The sequence below is a fragment of the Mirounga angustirostris genome, unplaced genomic scaffold (assembly GCF_029215605.1).
Source record: "Mirounga angustirostris isolate CCGP_5_RB_7025 unplaced genomic scaffold, mMirAng1.0.hap1 SCAF_7, whole genome shotgun sequence".
NCBI classification, from domain to species: Eukaryota; Metazoa; Chordata; class Mammalia; order Carnivora; family Phocidae; genus Mirounga; species Mirounga angustirostris.
In genome coordinates this window covers 39,541,917-39,560,841 of record NW_026991715.1, presented here as the reverse complement: position 1 = coordinate 39,560,841, position 18,925 = coordinate 39,541,917, and the positions used below count along the sequence as shown (strand labels likewise).

General features: G+C 39.6%; 1 protein-coding gene across 1 annotated transcript in view; it reads left to right on the top strand.

Moving 5' to 3' along the window:
- LARS1 (leucyl-tRNA synthetase 1) overlaps positions 1–18,925 on the top strand; it is a 73,434-nt gene that overhangs the window by 28,900 nt on the left and 25,609 nt on the right. Inside the window, exons 13-22 of the mRNA XM_064596110.1 lie at positions 720–773; positions 1,564–1,704; positions 4,390–4,467; positions 9,217–9,302; positions 9,396–9,461; positions 9,559–9,641; positions 10,044–10,182; positions 10,530–10,742; positions 12,582–12,639; positions 15,452–15,515. Coding sequence (XP_064452180.1) covers positions 720–773; positions 1,564–1,704; positions 4,390–4,467; positions 9,217–9,302; positions 9,396–9,461; positions 9,559–9,641; positions 10,044–10,182; positions 10,530–10,742; positions 12,582–12,639; positions 15,452–15,515 — 982 coding nt within the window. The remainder of the gene's footprint in view (positions 1–719; positions 774–1,563; positions 1,705–4,389; positions 4,468–9,216; positions 9,303–9,395; positions 9,462–9,558; positions 9,642–10,043; positions 10,183–10,529; positions 10,743–12,581; positions 12,640–15,451; positions 15,516–18,925) is intronic.

Sequence of the window (18,925 nt, the reverse complement as noted above, 5' to 3'; positions counted from 1 at the left end):
GAAGCTTTGAGTTTCTCATCATTAAGTATGATGGTAGTTGTAGATTTTTTGCAGATAGTCTTTATCAAGTTTAGAAGGTCTGCATCTATTTCTGTTTATTAGGAGTTTTTATCAAATGGGTGTTGGTTTTTGTCAAATGCTTTTCTTGCATCTGTTGATAGGATCTTTTTAAAATCTGTTTTGATGGGTTTCATAAAACTTTAAAAAAAGTTTTCTGATATTCACATTTTCATTGCAACCTAGGATATGAAACTCATTTTCATTGGGGGGGGGTGTGTGTGAGTATGTGTGCGAATTTTTGCTTTTGGCATACTATTTTTCATCATTTAAGCCATTCACTCTAACTTAAACAGTTGAGTTTTTAAAAGTCATAGGTCCCTTCTTGAGATATTTAGTGAAATTTTATTTATTTTTTATTTTTTTTAAGATTTTATTTATTTATTCATGAGAGACAGAGAGAGAGAGAGAGGCAGAGGGAGAAGCAGACTCCCAAGGAGCAGGGAGCTCGATGCGGGACTTGATCCCAGGATGCTGGGATCATGACTTGAGCCGAAGGCAGACGCTTAACCATCTGAGCCACCCAGACGCCCTTTAGTGAAATTTTAAAAAAATATGGAGAGGAGAACAAAGAATTTAAAATAGTTTTGGTGTTGGTTCTCTCAATGATTATGCTGGTAAAGTGCTAATCATGAGTGTTAATTTACAAAATTTTTTTGCAGGTCTTACGAGCAAAGTATGGAATTAGAGATGACATGGTCTTGCCATTTGAGCCGGTGAGTACATAGGTGACTCAGAATATCCATACCCATCTCTTTATCAGTGAAAAAAAAAGCTAACATTTTCCTTGTAAAAAAATTGAATAATTGGTGAATGTAAAAATGAGAGGGAGTTTGCATAAGAGTTTACTTACTTTAATTTGGTATCTGCTGTCAGTTAAGAGTGAGAGAAAGACCAACAATAAGCATTTTCTTAACGCCTGGCACCTGTAATTCTGGAACAAACGACTTTCTTAGCATCACCAATTTTATAGATGCTTATTTTGCTACTATGGCTGGCATGTTTCCAAGCTTCTAAAGACAAAATTTTGCCATTTAAGTCATGAATGGTTATGTTTCATATTAATGCCTGGAGAAGAAAAAAATTTTAATCACTAGCAAATAACTTTCATGAAGAATCTAGAAGACTTATCATAAACCAGAAATAAGACCATCCATAAATTTAATTTAAATTGTTTACATCATTTTCCTAGTTTCACTATTTATTATTTAGTTAATTATATGCCAGTGTGGGGTTGTGAGCTAGAGAAGGTGTGTTCTGTAGTGAGGGAGGGACAATTTGGGGGTTGGTGCAGAGAATTTGGATAGTTCTGTGGAGGAGAATAGGAAGACAAATTCACATCTGGATGTTAGTCACTGTGATTGCCTGATGTGTGTTGCTTCTGTAATGATATATAAAATCTGAAATGGCTTCATTGGACAGTAGAGGCGAGAGGATTATGCCCCATGGGGCTGTTTTTATGTTCATTCAGTGTGAATAAGTTCCCAACATTGCTGTTCTTTGCAGGTGCCAATCATTGAAATCCCAGGTTTTGGAAATCTTTCTGCTGTAACCGTTTGTGATGATTTGAAAGTTCAAAGCCAGAATGACCGAGAAAAACTTGCAGAAGCAAAGGAGAAGTTATATCTAAAAGGGTTTTATGATGGTGTAAGTAATAATTTTTTAGTTTTGCTCTAATTTTTTCAGTGATTTAGAAAAAAATAGAAAAATTCAGGATAGTTTCAACTATATACTGATTTGAGAGAGATTAATATGAGATTGTGTTCTTCTGTTTCCAGATTTCTTTTTTTATTATTTATTTATTTTAAAGATTTTTTTTTTTTAAAGATTTTATTTATTTATTTGACAGAGAGAGAGATAGCGAGAGCAGGAACACAAGCAGGGGGAGTGGGAGAGGGAGAAGCAGGCTTCCTGCCGAGCAGGGAGCCTGATGTGGGACTCGATCCCAGGACCCTGGGATCATGACCTGAGCCGAAGGCAGACGCTTAACGACTGAGCCACCCAGGTGCCCTATTTTAAAGAATTTTATTTAATTGAGAGAGAGAGAGAGAGGAGAGACAGAGCACAAGCAGGGGGAGGGGCAGAGGGAGAGGGAGAAGCAGGCTCCCCTCTGAGCAGGGAGCCCAACTTGGGGCTCGATCCCAGGACCCCATGATCATGACCTGAGCCAAAGGCAGACACCTAATGACTGAGCCACCCAGGTACTCTTCCAGATTTCTTTTTCTTTTTCTTTTTTTTTTTTTTAAGATTTTATATATTTATCTGACAGAGAGATAGACAGAAGAGCACAAGCAGAGGGAGTGGCAGAGGGAGAGGGAGAAGCAGGCTCTGCACTGAGCAGGGAACCCGATGCGGGACTCGATCCTAGGACCCTGAGATCATGACCCAAGCCGAAGGCAGACGCCCAACCATCTGAGCCACCCAGGCGCCCCTAGATTTCTTTTTTTAATCTATTTTTTATCCGATAGCATTTACAGAAATTATATTTTTGTGCCCTCTAGGAATCTCTAAGAAATGAGTTTACTGAGAAGATTATTTAAGGTTCATATTATTTTGCAGTAAATTCCATAGATTTATTGCATGGACAATACCTGGTTCCTTCTTTTGCTCTTTTTTTTTTTAAAGATTTTATTTATTTATTTGAGAGAGAGAGAATGAGAGACAGAGAGCACGAGAGGGAAGAGGGTCAGAGGGAGAAGCAGACTTCCCGCTGAGCAGGGAGCCCGATGCGGGACTCGATCCCAGGACTCCAGGATCATGACCTGAGCCGAAGGCAGTCGCCCAACCAACTGAGCCACCCAGGCACCCCCTTCTTTTGCTCTTTTAATTGAGGAGTTCATATTTTAAATTAGCAATTTTATTCAGTTCATTAATTTACTTACTAATGCATACTAAATGTCAGGTGAGCACAAAAACATGTTTTAAACCTCTCTTTTCTCCTTAATTGTGCATATGTTAATGTGGCTTACATTTCCATGGAAAGAAGACTAAGCTAGAGAAAGTAAAAATCCAGCCAAGTTGCTATGACTTGAGGTTGAAATGAAGATTTTTTTAAGGCCATGAATGAGAATTCTTTATTTTTACCTTTACTCTCATTTTTCTAGATAATCAACAATTGGTTATATATCTTTTTTTAAGTGACTTACACATTTTGGGTGATAATAAAAGCCACCACTTATATAGCACTTACATGTTAACTTATTTAAATCTCAAAATAACCTTGTGAAGTAGGCAGTATTCCATTTTATAGATGAGGAAATAGAAGTACAAAGATATTAAGTAATTTAAGATCAGCCAGATAGGTAGCCAGTGGCAGAACTGGTACTCACACTGGGCAGCTTGGCTCTAGGATTTGTGCCTGCTTGCTTATTTATTTATTTATTTATTTATTTGAGAGAGAGTGAGTACGGGCGTGTGCAAGTGGGGTGGGGGCAGGAGCAGAGGGAGAGGGAGAGACAGAATCTTAAGCAGGCTCCACACGCAGCACAGAGCCCGAGGCGGGGCTCAGTCTCACAACCATGAGATCAGGACCTGAGCCGAAATCAAGAGTCAGACATACTCAACTGACTGAGCCACCCAGATGCCCCTAAGATTTATGCTCTTAACCACTGTACTGTGATGATCAATAAGTATAATTTTATAATGCTGAATTAAATAGATAATAAAGCATTTTGGCATGGTAGAGGGTTTGGAGGGTCAAAAAAGAACTTGTGTCTTTTCCATTTAAGATAGAAGCTATTTCAGAGAGAAACAGGAGTCACATAGCTGAAGATCAGAACATCAGCTAGAAGGGATTATGTGGCTTAGATCTGTGACAACAATGGGCAAGCTAATACTTGGCCCTAGAATTAAATTTCCTCACTACATAAAAGGCAGAGTTGGAAAACAGGCCTTCCTGTAAGGGCTAGGTTTATCACATGGCCAAGCAAAGGAAAATGCTCACTGGCAACAGGCAGAGTTGGAAACAGAAGTCTAAATGGGGCTGAGCGGCATGCACTCAGTTCATTTTCCCAAAGCCTTCAGGAATGAGGGGAGTGAGCATATTGAAATTCTCTCCACATGGAAATCTGAGAAGTGGGAAGTGAGGGTTCCTTCCTAATCATGTTCATGGTAGCTATCCTAGTTATACCAAAAGAAAAACAAATGTGTTGTAAATACTAGTTGTCTAAGCTATGGCAAAATAAAAACTTAAGATTATAAATGTGATAAATTTCACACTAAAAATATCTTGGTTGCAGATGGAAGTAAATTCAGTTAGGAAAAAGTTTGGAGGGAACACAAAGCAAATTTTAATTATTTTGTCTGTTCCCCCCCCCCTTCTCATTCTTTTAGGTAATGTTGGTGGATGGATTTAAAGGACAGAAGGTCCAAGATGTAAAGAAGACTATTCAGAAAAAGATGATTGACACTGTATGTGATGGGCTATCCTCTGAAGGCTGGTTTAGGAGAAAACCTTTTAGTATCTTTTTTTTTTAAGATTTTATTTATTTATTTGACAGAGAGAGACACAGTGAGAGAGGGACACAAGCAGAGGCAGAGGGTGAGGGAGAAGCAGGCCCCCCGCCGAGCAGGGAGCCCGATGCGGGGCTCGATCCCAGGACCCTGGGATCATGACCTGAGCCGAAGGCAGACGCTTAACGACTAAGCCACCCAGGTGCCCCTAGGAGAAAACCTTTTAGTTAATAGACTTCACTGTTAATTAGTGGTGAGTTCTGTAATAGAACCTGGAGCTGAATTAAAGATAAATAATTTTGTGGCAGAAAATAGGAGACTTATTTAGCAATTCATTTAACTTGAACATCCCACCTGTAATGTTGATGAGTGTAGTGCTATAAAGTTGGCATGTGCAAAGCACAAACAGAGAACTTTAATGATGCTTCCTGGCAGCGGCCATTTAAGATACTGGTAGTTACAGTTCTCTTTGTGTAGTGCTTTACTTTTTACTTCATTGTTTTTCTTCCCCCTCTGTCTTCATTTTTGTTGAATCTTTTTTTCTTTTGTGCTGCTTTAATTAGTTTTTAAATTAAATTTTGATTTCTGACAGTTGTATATGGCCTTAGTACAGAGAGACAGTGGTCTGTAAAGCTTATTAAAATAAAAAACCAGCAGTTTCCTCTCCATCCTTCCACATTGTCTTAAGTTTCTCTTCCTTGAACAGGCTTACTTTTAACTGTTCAATTGCTTCTTTTAATATTAACCTCTATCCCTTACAGATCTATGATCTAAATGTTAGTACAATTTCTGAATTTTGTTTTTCAGTTTTAGGTATTAGCTATTGACTTCCTACTGTAGAAAATCAAGATTTAACTCTTCCTTATAACTGTGTCTTTCTTTCTAACCTCACCATTTGTGTATACTTTTCTACCTCCTGTCTTCCTAGCATTGGTGTATTATAACTTGTGAGCGCAGTACTACAAAAATGTACATTTTAGAGGCATCACTGATCCACAATGAAGTGTACAATGAGAACTTTTCTTCCCAGCTTTCATTTTCCCCTGGCGTTAGTAATTGTCTTTTTTTTTTTCTTCCTTTAAAATATATCAATACTCCATCCCCAAATTCTGCCCTGTTTATTTCTTCTCTTAATACTTTCACACATCAATATGCTATTGGTTCCCTCTTGGAGAAAGTTCTCCCAGAGCCTTCTGTCCTATTTTAATCTGGACTAGTTGCTTACTGTCCTGGTGCACAAGTGTCATCTGGGATCTTTCTCCACTGTTACTAAGAATTTCCTTTGTTTCTCTTGAGTTGGAGCTGTTGTTTCCTTGATCCCATTGCTGCTGCTTTATTATTTACTCTCTCATTTTGGTGAAGCTCTGCTTCTAGTGGCTTTCCTGAAAAAGGGTACCTGGAAGGTAAATTTTTGCGAGCTTCCATGTCTGAAATATCTTTAGTCTGTCTTCATACTTGATAGGTTGGGGACAGAATTCTAGATTGAAAGTAATTTTGCTGTTGAATTTAATGGACATTACCCCTGGTGTTCTGTTTTAGTAATGTTGCTGAGAAGTCCAAAACCATTTTGGTAATAACTGATTTTTTGTGACTGGCCTGTTTTTTCCCTTCCTCTGGAAGCTTCTAGAATCTTCTTTTTCTTCCCAATATTCTGAAATTTCATGATTTACCTTGGTGTAGGTCAATTTTTATTAATTTTTGTGGGTGCTTGGTGGATTCCTTCAGTTTGGAGACTTAATTTGCTTTAATTTTGGGAAAATTTCTTGACTTTTTTGATTGTTTATCTCTTTCTGTTCTTTATTTTCTTTTTCTGAATTCTAATTATTCAGATATTGGTTCTCTTGATTCTGGAAGTCCTTTTCTTTCTGGGAGAGTTCTCAACTTTTTCTCCCTATAAGGTTTTGTTTGTTAACTCTGTGTTTTTTATATCTGCCATTTCTGAACATGTGGAAAAATTTTTTTCTTGGTATGGAAAATTCAAATTTATAAAAAGTGGAGAGTAGTATGATGAATTCCTATATACCTGTTATCCACCTTTGAAATTACCAACTCAGGGCCAGTTTAAGAGCCTATTCTTGCTATCTGATTGATCCTTTTTTATGGGATGCTACTCCTGTTTCATGGATGTGAAATCTTAATCTCTTATTTCTCTGAGAAAGGTTGTTGATATTTAAGAGTAGGTACAAAAAGGTGATCAGGATCTTTTTGCATGTGAGTAGGGCTTCACTGGGGGAGATCTAGAAGGGCTGTTTGGGAAAAAAAAAATAGAAGGGCTGTTTGGATCTTGGGGAATCCTTTTTTTTTTTAATTTCTTTTTTTTTTATTATGTTAGTCACCATACAGTACATCATTAGTTTTTGATGTAGTGTTCCATGATTCATTGTTTGTGTATAACACCCAGTGCTCCATGCAATACGTGCCCTCCTTAATACCCATCACCGGGCTAACCCATCCGCCCACCCCCCCTCCCCTCTAAAATCCTCAATTTGTTTCTCAGAGTCTATAGTCTCCCATGGTTCTTCTCCCCCTCGATTCCCCCCCCCTTCATTTTTCCCTTCCTTCTCCTAATGTCCTCCATGCTATTCCTTATGTTCCACAAATAAGTGAAACCATATGATAATTGACTTTCTCTGCTTGACTTATTTCACTTAGCATAATCTCCTCCAGTTCTATCCATGTCGATGCAAATGGTGGGTATTCATCTTTTCTGATGGCTGAGTAATATTCCATTGTATATATGGCCACATCTTCTTTATCCATTCATCTGTTGAAGGGCATCTTGGCTCTTTCCACAGTTTGGCTGTTGTGGACATTGCTGCTATGAACGTTGGGGTGCATTTGGCCCTTCTTTTCACTACATCTGTGTCTTTGGGGTAAATACCCAGGAGTGCAATTGCTGGGTCATAGGGTAACTCTATTTTTAATTTTTTGAGGAACCTCCACACTGTTTTCCCCAAAGTGGCTGTACCAACTTGCATTCCCACCAACAGTGTAAGAGAGTTCCCTTGGGGAAGCCTTTATGCTAGCCTTGATATTAGTTAGAGCTTCTTGGATTTGTTAGATTCCTCCCAAAAGAGTCTTCCAGTTTCTGGCTTAAAAGAGCTAAGCTAACTGAGCATTCTGGGAGTTGAAAAGATTGCTAGGGGGAATACCAATCCCCAGTGTGCTGATTTTCCAGTTAATTCATTTATTCCCACTGTGATACCCATAGCCTCAACTTAGTTGGTTGAGTTATTCTCTCATCCTCTCCAAAAAAATACACCTTCATTGTTCTGCTGGCATAGGGAGGGGCAGTTGCAAATCTGTATAGTGTGGGATTAGGGTATCTGGGGTTCTAACCTTTTCTTTAAAAACTTCAGTTAGTCCCCTTACTTTCAGCCTCATGTTGCCTCCGCTTCCAGAACTATCTTGTACCACAAATTGTTGAGTTTTTTGGAGGTTCTGTAATGCAAATTGGATGGCTTTTCACCTTCTCTGCTGCTGGTTTAGGATTCAGCTAGCTTTCTTCAGCCTGCTAAATATTCTGTTTTTTAGTTTCGAAAATTTGATTGATATTATTTTTTGTCCTATTGTTTTGTCTCTGTAAGTTCATGCCGTCAGAAAAAAGAAAAACCCTCTTTGTTGTCATTTTGTTGAAATTTTGAGAGGCAGTAGAGTTAAATGTCTGTTTTTAATTTACCGTCTTTAAACCAAAGTCCTAGCTATTTAACAGTTTGAAGAATTACATTAAAAACGCAGAAAAAGGAATCATTTTATGAATAACAATGTTGGATTTATTTTTTAAAAATAGCCTGATAAGTTTGGGACCATAATATGTTAAGAGATACTTATAGTTGATAAATAATTAAATTCATGGTTAGTTTTCTAGTGGGCTTTTTTTTTTTTTTTTAAGATTTTATTTATTTGACAGAGAGAGACACAGCGAGAGAGGGAGTGGGAGAGGGAGAAGCAGGCTCTCCACCGAGCAGGGAGCCCGACACAGGGCTCGATCCCAGGACCCTGGGATCACGACCTGAGCTGAAGACAGATGCTTAACGACTGAGCCACCCAGGCACCCCTAGGGGGCATTTTTCATGACACTATAAATATTTAGCAACAATATTTTCCATGTTTAATTTTTGTGCATCTGTTTTTTTAAAAGCAGTGGTTCCATGCATTTAATTTCATAATTTTTTATGTTTTTATTCTAACAAGGATAAAAGGCTTCCATAGGCAGTCTGACCTTCAGACCACAGAATTAGAAACTATTGAACATCTTTTACATTCTACTGAAAAGGAATAATCTAATATAGGAAAGATGATCTGTTGACAAAGATGCTCACCTTTTCAAAAGCAAATGTTATATAGAAAGAAAGGCAGATAACTTCTATTGGGAAGAGGGAAGACATAACGAACATGTGGGGTTTGGGTTATGGGTGGTGTAACATTTCTTTTTTTTAAGATTTTTTTAATTTGTTCATTTGAGACACAGAGATAGAGAACACGAGCAGAAGGAGAAGCAGAGGGAGGGGGAGAAGCAGGCCCCCCACTAAGCAGGGAGCCCGATGTGGGGCTCCATCCCAGGACCCTGGGATCGTGACCTGAGCCGAAGGCAGACACTTAACAATCTGAGCCACCCAGGCGCCCCAACATTTTTTTAAGTTGTTTTTATTACCCCTGAGGAATAGAGATTGACTTAATATCTGGTATATTTTTGCTTTTGTTTAGGGAGATGCATTTATTTACATGGAACCAGAGAAGCAAGTTATGTCCAGATCTTCAGATGAATGTGTCGTGGCCCTGTGTGATCAGTGGTTAGTCTCTCTTACAGAAAGAAATTTCCTTCAGTTACTTTACTTATCCTTTTGACTTTTATTTTTTTTTTAATCAATCTTTTCACTCCCAAGGTACTTGGATTATGGAGAAGAGAACTGGAAAAAACAGACATCCCAGTGCTTGAAGGGACTGGAAACGTAAGAAGGGAAAAAGTGATGAGGGAAGGGAGAGGAGATGAGAAATGTGGAAGATACTGAACGTGAAGGAAGACACTTTATCTTTTACTCTCTCCAGATTCTGTGAGGAGACCAGGAGGAATTTTGAAGCTACCTTAGGTTGGCTACAAGAGCATGCTTGCTCGAGAACTTACGGTTTAGGTAATGTATACTTCAAATTCTTCTGTTTGAATGACTTTTCCAATTACATGGCAAATTAGCACTTTTACCTTTTCTCCCTCTTTTGTATTATTTTTCTGAATTGGAAGTGAGAGGCTTCAGTTAGAGGGTGAAGGGAACTAGGAGGTGATGCCCTACCATCTACCTGGTGGTAGAAGTATGACCCACATAACTTTATGGATTTTTTTTTTAATAGAAAGTTTCTAGTGCTTTAGCCATTTGGTTTTTTATTTACCGGTCTATTTTATTAAGTATTCAAGCACATTTAAGACCTTCTTAAAATAAGGAGCTTTGTAAATGCTATATGCTTTGAAAATGTGGATTCTCTAGATGAAGTGTCTCTTGAGTTCCTCATGCATTGATTTTTTTCTTTTTATCTTGCAGGTACTCGTCTGCCCTGGGATGAGCAGTGGCTGATCGAATCACTCTCTGATTCCACTATTTACATGGCATTTTACACAGTTGCACACCTGCTGCAGGGGGGGAACTTGCGTGGACAGACAGAGTCTCCGCTGGGCATCAGGTTGGTAAATGGATGAGGCAAAGGAGTATAGTTTGTTAGCAAGAGATATGATCTTTTGATTTACACACTGAAAGTTCTTTTTTTTATTATTTAGTTTTCATAAGAATTCATTTAGCAGAATTTTGTTACGATGTTTTCGTTTTTTTTGCTGCTACACTGAGAAAAAGTAATAAATAGTCCCTCTCCTGTTGTTACCATTCTTCATTCTTATCTGAGTCTATTGTCATCATTTGTTAGTGTAACTATATTAAGAGAGAGATTCCTACTTCATGATTAGATGAAAATATTAATTCTTTCAAAGAGATTACCTATATATTTTGTTGTTGTTTGTTTTATTTTTAATACAGACCGCAAGAGATGACCAAGGAGGTTTGGGATTATGTTTTCTTCAGGGAGGCTCCGTTTCCTAAGACTCAGATCCCAAAGGAAAAATTAGATCAGTTAAAGCAGGAATTTGAGTTCTGGTATCCTGTGGATCTCCGAGTGTCTGGCAAGGATCTTGTTCCAAATCATCTTTCATATTACCTTTATAATCATGTGGCTATGTGGCCAGAACAAAGGTGAGTGCTAAAAAGGCTGTAGAAGGCTGTAGAAGTTACTATGCAGGGTATAGTTAGGTTCGCCAGTTGCCTTCTTTTTCTTCTGTTAAATGTATACTGAAGCAGAAAGCACACCTTCTCCTTATCTGTTACACCTAGAAATCCTCATACTTACTTTGGGCTCACCAAAGCACGTCACATTTCAAACCTTGACAGCCTTTCAGTACTTTATTTCACCTGTTTTGTGACTCTGACCTCTTAGGTACAGAAATAAAGGTGATTTAAGACAGAGCCTAGAACATTAGAATTGGAAGGAAACATCCCTTTAGAGCTCAGAGCCCCAAGGTTACAGCATTAGTTGGTAATGGTATTCTTTTTTTTTCTTTTTTTTTTTGAGAGAGCATGGAGGGGAGGGGCAGAGGTAGAGGACGTGAAAGAATGTTAAACAGGCTCCACATCCAGCATGGAGCCTGACACAGCGTTCTATCCCACGAGATGCCTAAGATTATGACCTGAGCCAAAACCAAGAGTTGGACATCTAATTGACTGAGCCACCCAGGAGTCCCTGGTGGTGGTATTTTGACTAGAGTCTGAATCTAAGCAGCATTTTTAATCCTGTGTGCTCAAAAGTAATCCTTCTATCATCTTCCCTCTTGACCCAGATATGTCTCTGTGCCTTTCCTTCCAGTCTCTCAAGTAGCCTATAAAATAGACCCCTCCCTCTGTTCAAATTTCATTTCTTATCACCAAAACAATCTCATGTGACTTCCTGTATTTAGAATGAGATTACATTTTCTTTCTCAAGAGTGAAAGGAAGATTTCAAAGTAGAGGAATAAAATAAATCTGATGTGGTTCTTGTTATCTGATTCTTTTGTTGTTATTGTTTAAAATGTATTTTCGGAGAAATTGGATATCTCAGAAGTACTTGTTGGTAATATGGTTGAGGCTTCATCCCTTTGCATCAAGTTTTTGACATGTATTAGACTTTACAAATTATAGGTAAGTAATAACATCAGGTACTTGTAAGTCATAATGATTAGTAACACCAGGCACTGTTCTAATCACAACAACTCATTTAATTTTCATTACAACTTTTCGAGGAAGGTCTATAATATCCTCGTTTTACAGACAAGGAACCTTACTGAGGCATAGAGAACTCAAATAATTCACCCTGAGTTACCCAGCAATGGCAGAATAAGGATGCAGTCTGGCTCAGGACTCTTGTTCCCAACCACTATCCTCGCATAATCTCATTGCTCGAATGAATGAGTGGTACATACATAGTTCAAAAATCCGAACAGGTCATAAAAGAAAAAAGTAAAAAGGGAACTTTGACCCTTGCCCCCACATCACTCTACTTCCCATAGGTAATCCCTGCCACTGCTTTCTTATGATTTCTTCTAGATGACATGTTTCTGAAAAAACCAGCATCAGATTATTTATTTAAGTAATCTCTACCCCAGCGTGGGCCTCGAACTCACGACCCCAAGAGCAAGAGTCATGCTCTTCTGACTGAGCCAGCCAGGTGCCCCATGCTTTTTTTTTTTTTAAATTATACAAAGATGCCATATTGTAGACACTTTTTTCCCCCATGTAATGTTTCTAAGATCTATTTATATTCACACATCTAGCCCTGCCTGAATGAATTACATAGTATTTCATTGTATGCCTATGTAACCAGTCCTTTACTAATGGACACTTCTTGTTTTCATTTGTTTCCTGTTACGAGCAGGACTCCATACATTTGAACATTTGTCTTAGCAGACTCTTACAAATCTTTCAGCATTTACCTCAACTTTTTAAGCTTAAACTTGAACCTTAAAGTTTTGTTTTCTGTCTTTAAACATTTACCTATAAAGTGACAAATGGCCTGCTGCTGTGAGAGCAAATGGACATCTCCTCCTCAACTCTGAGAAGGTAAGAAAGTTTAAAATTCTGCAGAAAACTTTTCAGATGTAGGAAGTTGTACTTTTTTTTTTTTTTTAAGATTTTATTTATTTATTTGAGAGAGAATGAGAGAGCGAGAGCATGAGATGGCGGAGAGTCAGAGGGAGAAGCAGACTCCCTGATGAGCAAGGAGCCCGATGCGGGACTTGATCCTGGGACTCCAGGATTGTCACCTGAGCTGAAGGCAGTCGCCCAACCAACTGAGCCACCTAGGCTCCCCAGAAGTTGTACTTTTTAAAGAAATGAAGAGTATAAAAATCAGTGTTAATCTTCCGTTTAAAATGTTTAAGACTACCAGCATAAATTAGGGAGTGATTGGAGTAAATAGTATTAACTGAGGGGAGGGACTGGGAAAACTTACCTATTTTAACATTTGTAGTTAGAATGATAGAAGGTGACACAAATTGTGACTGGAGGAGAGAGAGAGGGAGAGAGATAAGAAATATAAAAATCCTACCTAGCATTGTGACCCTAGAATATCTTTCTCATTAAGTTGAGAAAATAATTTGGTGGGATTTGTTCTACACTGTGGTCAGCCACTGAATTAAAATAATAGAGCTTTGGAATTTGTAGGATTCTTAACTGTTATTTAATACTTCTTCCCAGGCAGTATACTATATATCTCTCTATACTACTACTGCTTCTGGTATTGTTAAAACTACTAATATATAGGATTTTTCATAGGCTATGTAAGACTTTATCTCATTAATCAATGTTTTCAAACCTCATGACAAAGCCCTTGCTTACCCTGTGATGCTTTTGTGCACATTTGAAAAGGGTACCCCTCCTCACCTAAACTGAAAATTGCTTTGTTATTTATTTCTTAGTGATAATATTTGTAGCAAGTTGATTTTGTTACAATCAGTGAATTTTGCTACAACTGATGGAACATTAATTGGAAAAGAGTATTCTTTGCTATAAATATCTGTCATAATGGAAATAGGTGTAGATTTATTTTATTTTTATTTTTTTTAAAGATTTTATTTATTTATTTGAGAGAGAATGAGAGAGAGCACATGAGAGGGGGGAGGGTCAGAGGGAGAAGCAGACTCCCTGCCGATCAGGGAGCCCGATGCGGGACTCAATCCAGGGACTCCAGGATCATGACCTGAGTCGAAGGCAGTCGCTTAACCAACTGAGCCACCCAGGTACCCAGAAAATAGGTATAGATTTAAACAAATAGCAGATGGTATGAATTGCAAAATTAAATATCATTTTTAACTGGTGCCCTAATATTGAAAAGGAATAAAAAAGTTCATTTAAAATAATCTCTCTTTTTAAAGATTTTATTTATTTATTTGACAGAGAGAGACACAGCGAGAGAGGGAACACAAGCAGGGGGAGTGGGAGAGGGAGAAGCAGGCTCCCCGCCAAGCAGGGAGCCCGATGCGGGGCTCGATCCCAGGACCCTGGGATCATGACCTGAGCCGAAGGCAGACACTTAACGACTGAGCCACCCAGGCGCCCGCATTTAAAATAATCTCCATATTGGGGGCGCCTGGGTGGCTCAGTCGGTTAGGCGTCTGCCTTCGGCTCAGGTCATGATCCCAGGGTCCTGGGATCGAGCCCCGCATCGGGCTCCCTGCTTGGCGGGGAGCCTGCTTCTCCCTCTTTCTCTGCCTGCTGCTCTGCCTGCTTGTGTTCTCTCTCTCTGTCAAGTAAATAAAAATCTTTAAAAAAAAAAATCTCTATATTAGACTGAAAAACAGCTCTTTGATTAGAAGCATGGGCTCTTTTATAGATTTTTTAGATCAACAAGGACTTTTGGTTATCAAACTCATTTTTTACTTTGTAAGGCAAAGTGGCACTATATATATACATTTTCATGTTTGTATATATGTGTATGTGTGTATATAAATTGTGTTATAACGTGGCATTTTCTTTGGTCTCAACGTTGTTGTACTATACATTGTACTGATTTTATTAGAACTAGATACCTTATTGCCATGTAGTAGAAGACTGGATTATCACCTCTCTTTGGTATCAGCAAAGTTCTGATAAAGACAACAAATTCTTTTCTTTTTAAAGATTTTATTTATTTATTTGAGAGACAGACCAGGAGAGCAAGTGAGAGAGAGCAAGAGAGCACATGCAGGGGGAGAGGCAGAGGGAGAAGGAGAAGCAGATTCCCTGCTGAGCAGGGAGCCCAATGTGGGATTCGGTCCCAGGTCCCCGGGATCATGACCTGAACTGAAGGCAGACCCTTACCCGACTGAGCCACCCAGGTGCCCCAAAGACAGCAAATCCTTAAATAGTAAAGATTGGCAGGCCGTGCACAGTGCATCCTTAAATGTGGTGTCCTTAGGTAGAGCACAACTTGAAACAACCACTTGTTGTGAAGCCAGCGAAGTTCCCTAAAACCCTAACTCTGATGTCATATGCTAGTCCATTCATTTCTGAATGATTCTCATTGCTCCAAAGCTCTTCTTTATAACCAGCTGTAATGTTCCAGAGATATTGTGGAATCATTATGCATGTCTAAACCGATTTCTAGGGGGCAGTATGGCCTACTGGAAAGAGTAGTGAATTGAGTATCAGACTTGAGACCTGTCCTAGCTCCGTCCCTGCCTAGCTGAGTGACCTAGATAAGTCACTCTATTAACTGGATTTCAGTTTCCACCTCTGTAAAATTAGTGCAAGATATCTTTTGCTTTCCCCCTCTAATTTTTTTTTTTTGTCTTTATTTGGTTGTGGCTAACTTACTTACTTTGATTTGGCTGATTTGGTTTATTTTATTTGTATATATTCTTAATAATGCCTGATCATTGACTTTCTGTTTCAGATGTCGAAGTCCACAGGCAACTTCCTCACCTTGACCCAAGCGATTGACAAATTTTCAGCCGATGGTGAGTATTATTGCTATTATATAGGGTCTGATTCTTTTCAGATTATAGAAGGCAAGTTAAAATTATTGTTTCAGTTTTACTGCTTTTTTCTTTGCTTTTTCCAGTACTTGAAAATACATTTTCTTTTGTGTATAAACAATGTAAGAATTGCTGATGTGATCTGTTTAGGAACAAATTCAAGCTAAGATTATTAGAGTCTTTTTTAAAAAGAAACTCATTGTCATTGCTACCTGGCTTGTTTCTAATTTCTTACTACTTGTAAGATTAAAGAGTTGGTTTGTAGAGATGTTGACTATGAAGGTTTTCCAATTTCCTTCATACTTGATATAAATATAGGTGACTTGAACCTGGGATCATTCATTTTTTTCAAGAAATATTTTCTCCTTGGCCTCAGTACTGATTTCATCATTACTTTGTCCAGGGAAGAAATGCACTGTCTGATCTGAAGGAACCATTCATTGCTTTGGTCCTCATGGCATGTCTTTCCACGGATCTTGGCTTAGCACAGTTTGAGGCCATGCTGAAGGGATTGGGAAAGAACTAACCTAACTAACTTTGAGAAACAGTGTTTTGACTGGACGCTGTAAGCCAAAAAGAACTACACACAAATACTGTAATTAGTAAAACTATTTCTTACATGAGGTGTAGGTTAGCAATTCTGAAACTAATTTTATGTGTGGACTGGGATTGAACAAATAAATTTATTGTGGATGAAAGCTCACTATTAAAAAAGATACAGATAATAGAGGGGGAATGCTAGAATGTACCCTGTGTTGTTGGATTGGAATTGGCAATTTCCAATGGTTTTAATTTTATATACAGACAGAATGACGTTAAAATAACGTAGGTGTAGGGGCGCCTGGGTGGCTCAGATGGTTAAACGTCTGCCTTCGGCTCAGGTCATGATCCCAGGGTCGGGGGTTCAAGCCCCGCATCGGGCTCCCTGCTTGGCGGGGAGCCTGCTTCTCCCTCTCCCTCTACTTTTCCCCCTGCTTGTGCTCTCTTGCTCTCTCTGTCAGATAAATAAATAAAATCTAAAAAATAAAATAAAGACTGAGAGTAATAAAAAGAGATATTATGTAACAATAATTAGTTACAAGGTGTAATGAGAAATAACAAGAAATACTGTGGCGGGGGCCAGCATAGGGGGCGGGGGGACCGAAAAGAATAACACTCACTGAAAGGAGCAAGAAATGCTGCAGACTTTTCAGTTTTTCTATTAAATGACTATTGTGTTGGTGATAATAACAATCCCCACATGGCTCAGAGGATAAAAAAAAAAAAGGTAAAAAAAAACACGTAGCCGTATATGGTAGGTTAGTAGATGTGCATACGTTTCCCTAGCCGTGTCTGCTGAGAGGGCTTATGAGCAGTGACACACTAGTAGCAGGGACACACCTGGCATTTAGATCGTGGTTTCTAAATACCATTCTCCAATAAATGGAACTCGGGTGCCTGGGAGAAGTGATTGATTGGCGGGCTGGAGTAGGAAAAATACAAGATGAGCATGAAGCATCTTAGGGTGCCAGAGAATGAGGAAATGTTTCAGTAAGGATGAGGACATTTGCAAGGACACAGATTTATTTAAGACAGAAGATTGTGGCAGAGTAGGAGGAGGACCCTAGGCTTGCCTCGTCCCATGCATGCAAGTAGATAATTACCAAATCATCCTAAATACCCCAGAAATCTGTCTGAAGACTAGCAGAACAAACTCCACAACTAAAGACAGAGGAGAGGGTATACTGAAGAAGGTAGGAAGTGGAGAGATGTGGTTTGGGAGAGAAACAGGTCATGGCCACTGACGGGGTGGGGAGGTAGGTAGGCACAGTTGCAGAGAAGGGCAAGAGACAAACTAGTACACAGGGGAGTGCACAGGGAAAACAAATCCCCATAGCAATTGGCTTGGAAAGTGAGAGGGCCAAAATTTCATGAGTTCTTGAAACCAATGGAGCTTAAAGCCTGAAGTTTTAAAGGTCACTGTGCTTGGATCTGGGAGAGCTCAGAGCACATTGGGGCTGCTCTTGGAGAGAAGGCTAGCAAACATGGTGTAGACATACAGAATGGAAAGTGATCTGAAGAGTGCCTGGGGCACACAGTGGGGAGGTTAGTTGCGTGTCACAGAGAGGCAGTGTTCACAGAGAAACCCTTCCAGGAGCAAAGGAATTGGCAGGTGCTGATTCCCTTCCCCACCCCTTAGCATATGCATAGGGCCACCTGCAGGAAGCAGCACAGTGCTGACACTTGCCACCTAACTTGCTTACACCAAGCCCCACCCCTCCATGCTCTGGTAAAACTACCACTCCCAGTCATGCTTGCCTCAGTCAAGCCAGCCTGGCAGGCTCCCCTCCCCAAAAGACCAGCTCAAACCCCTGCCCACACTGTGTTTCTCACCCTAAGAGTTTGATGTGTCCTTGGTTCTGGCAGCGACAGATCTCATTTCTTTTTTTTAAGATTTTATTTATTTATTTGAGAGAGAGAGATTGAGAGAGAGAGAGCATGAAAGGGGGGAGGGTCGGAGGGAGAAGCAGACTCCCTGCCGAGCAGGGAGCCTGATGCGGGACTCGATCCAGGGACTCCAGGATCATGACCTGAGCCGAAGGCAGTCGCTTAACCAACTGAGCCACCCAGGCGCCCAAAACCTAATAACAGATCTCATTTCACAAGCAGATCAGAGCACACCTATTTAAAATGCCACCACTGAGGGGCGCCTGGGTGGCTCAGATGGTTAAGCGTCTGCCTTCGGCTCAGGTCATGATCCCAGGGTCCTGGGATCGAGTCCTGCATCGGGCTCTCTGCTCCTTGGGAGCCTGCTTCTCCCTCTGCCTTTCTCTCTCTCTCTGTCTCTCATGAATAAATAAATCAAATCTTTAAAAAAAAAAAAATAAATAAATAAATAAAATGCCACCACTTTCAGGCCAGGGACCAAACACTGCCCTCAACAAGCAAAGAGAGCCTTTGCAGACCACTGGCCTGAAGGATAAAGTGGCCAGGACAAAACGGCGCATGCAGCACATTGGAGACACTCCTAGGAGCACCAGGCCCTGGGGAACAGGGAATACTATACAGTAGGGCACTACAGAACATCTTCTTCATAAGGCCATCACCCTCAAGAACAGGAGACATAGCTGACTTTCCTAACACACAGAAATAGGCACAGAGATTTAGACAAAATGAGAAGACAGAGAAATTTGTTCCAAATGAAATAATAGGACAAAGCCAGTAATAGGACAAAGCCATGGCTGGAGACCTAAGTGAAACAGATATAAGTCACATGCCTGATAGAGAATTTGAAGCAGTGATCATAAGGATACTCACTGGACTTGAGAAAAGAGTGGAGGACATCCCTGAGACCGTTAACACAGAGATAAGCAATACCATAACAGAGGAAAAGGCTCAATAGACAAAATGAG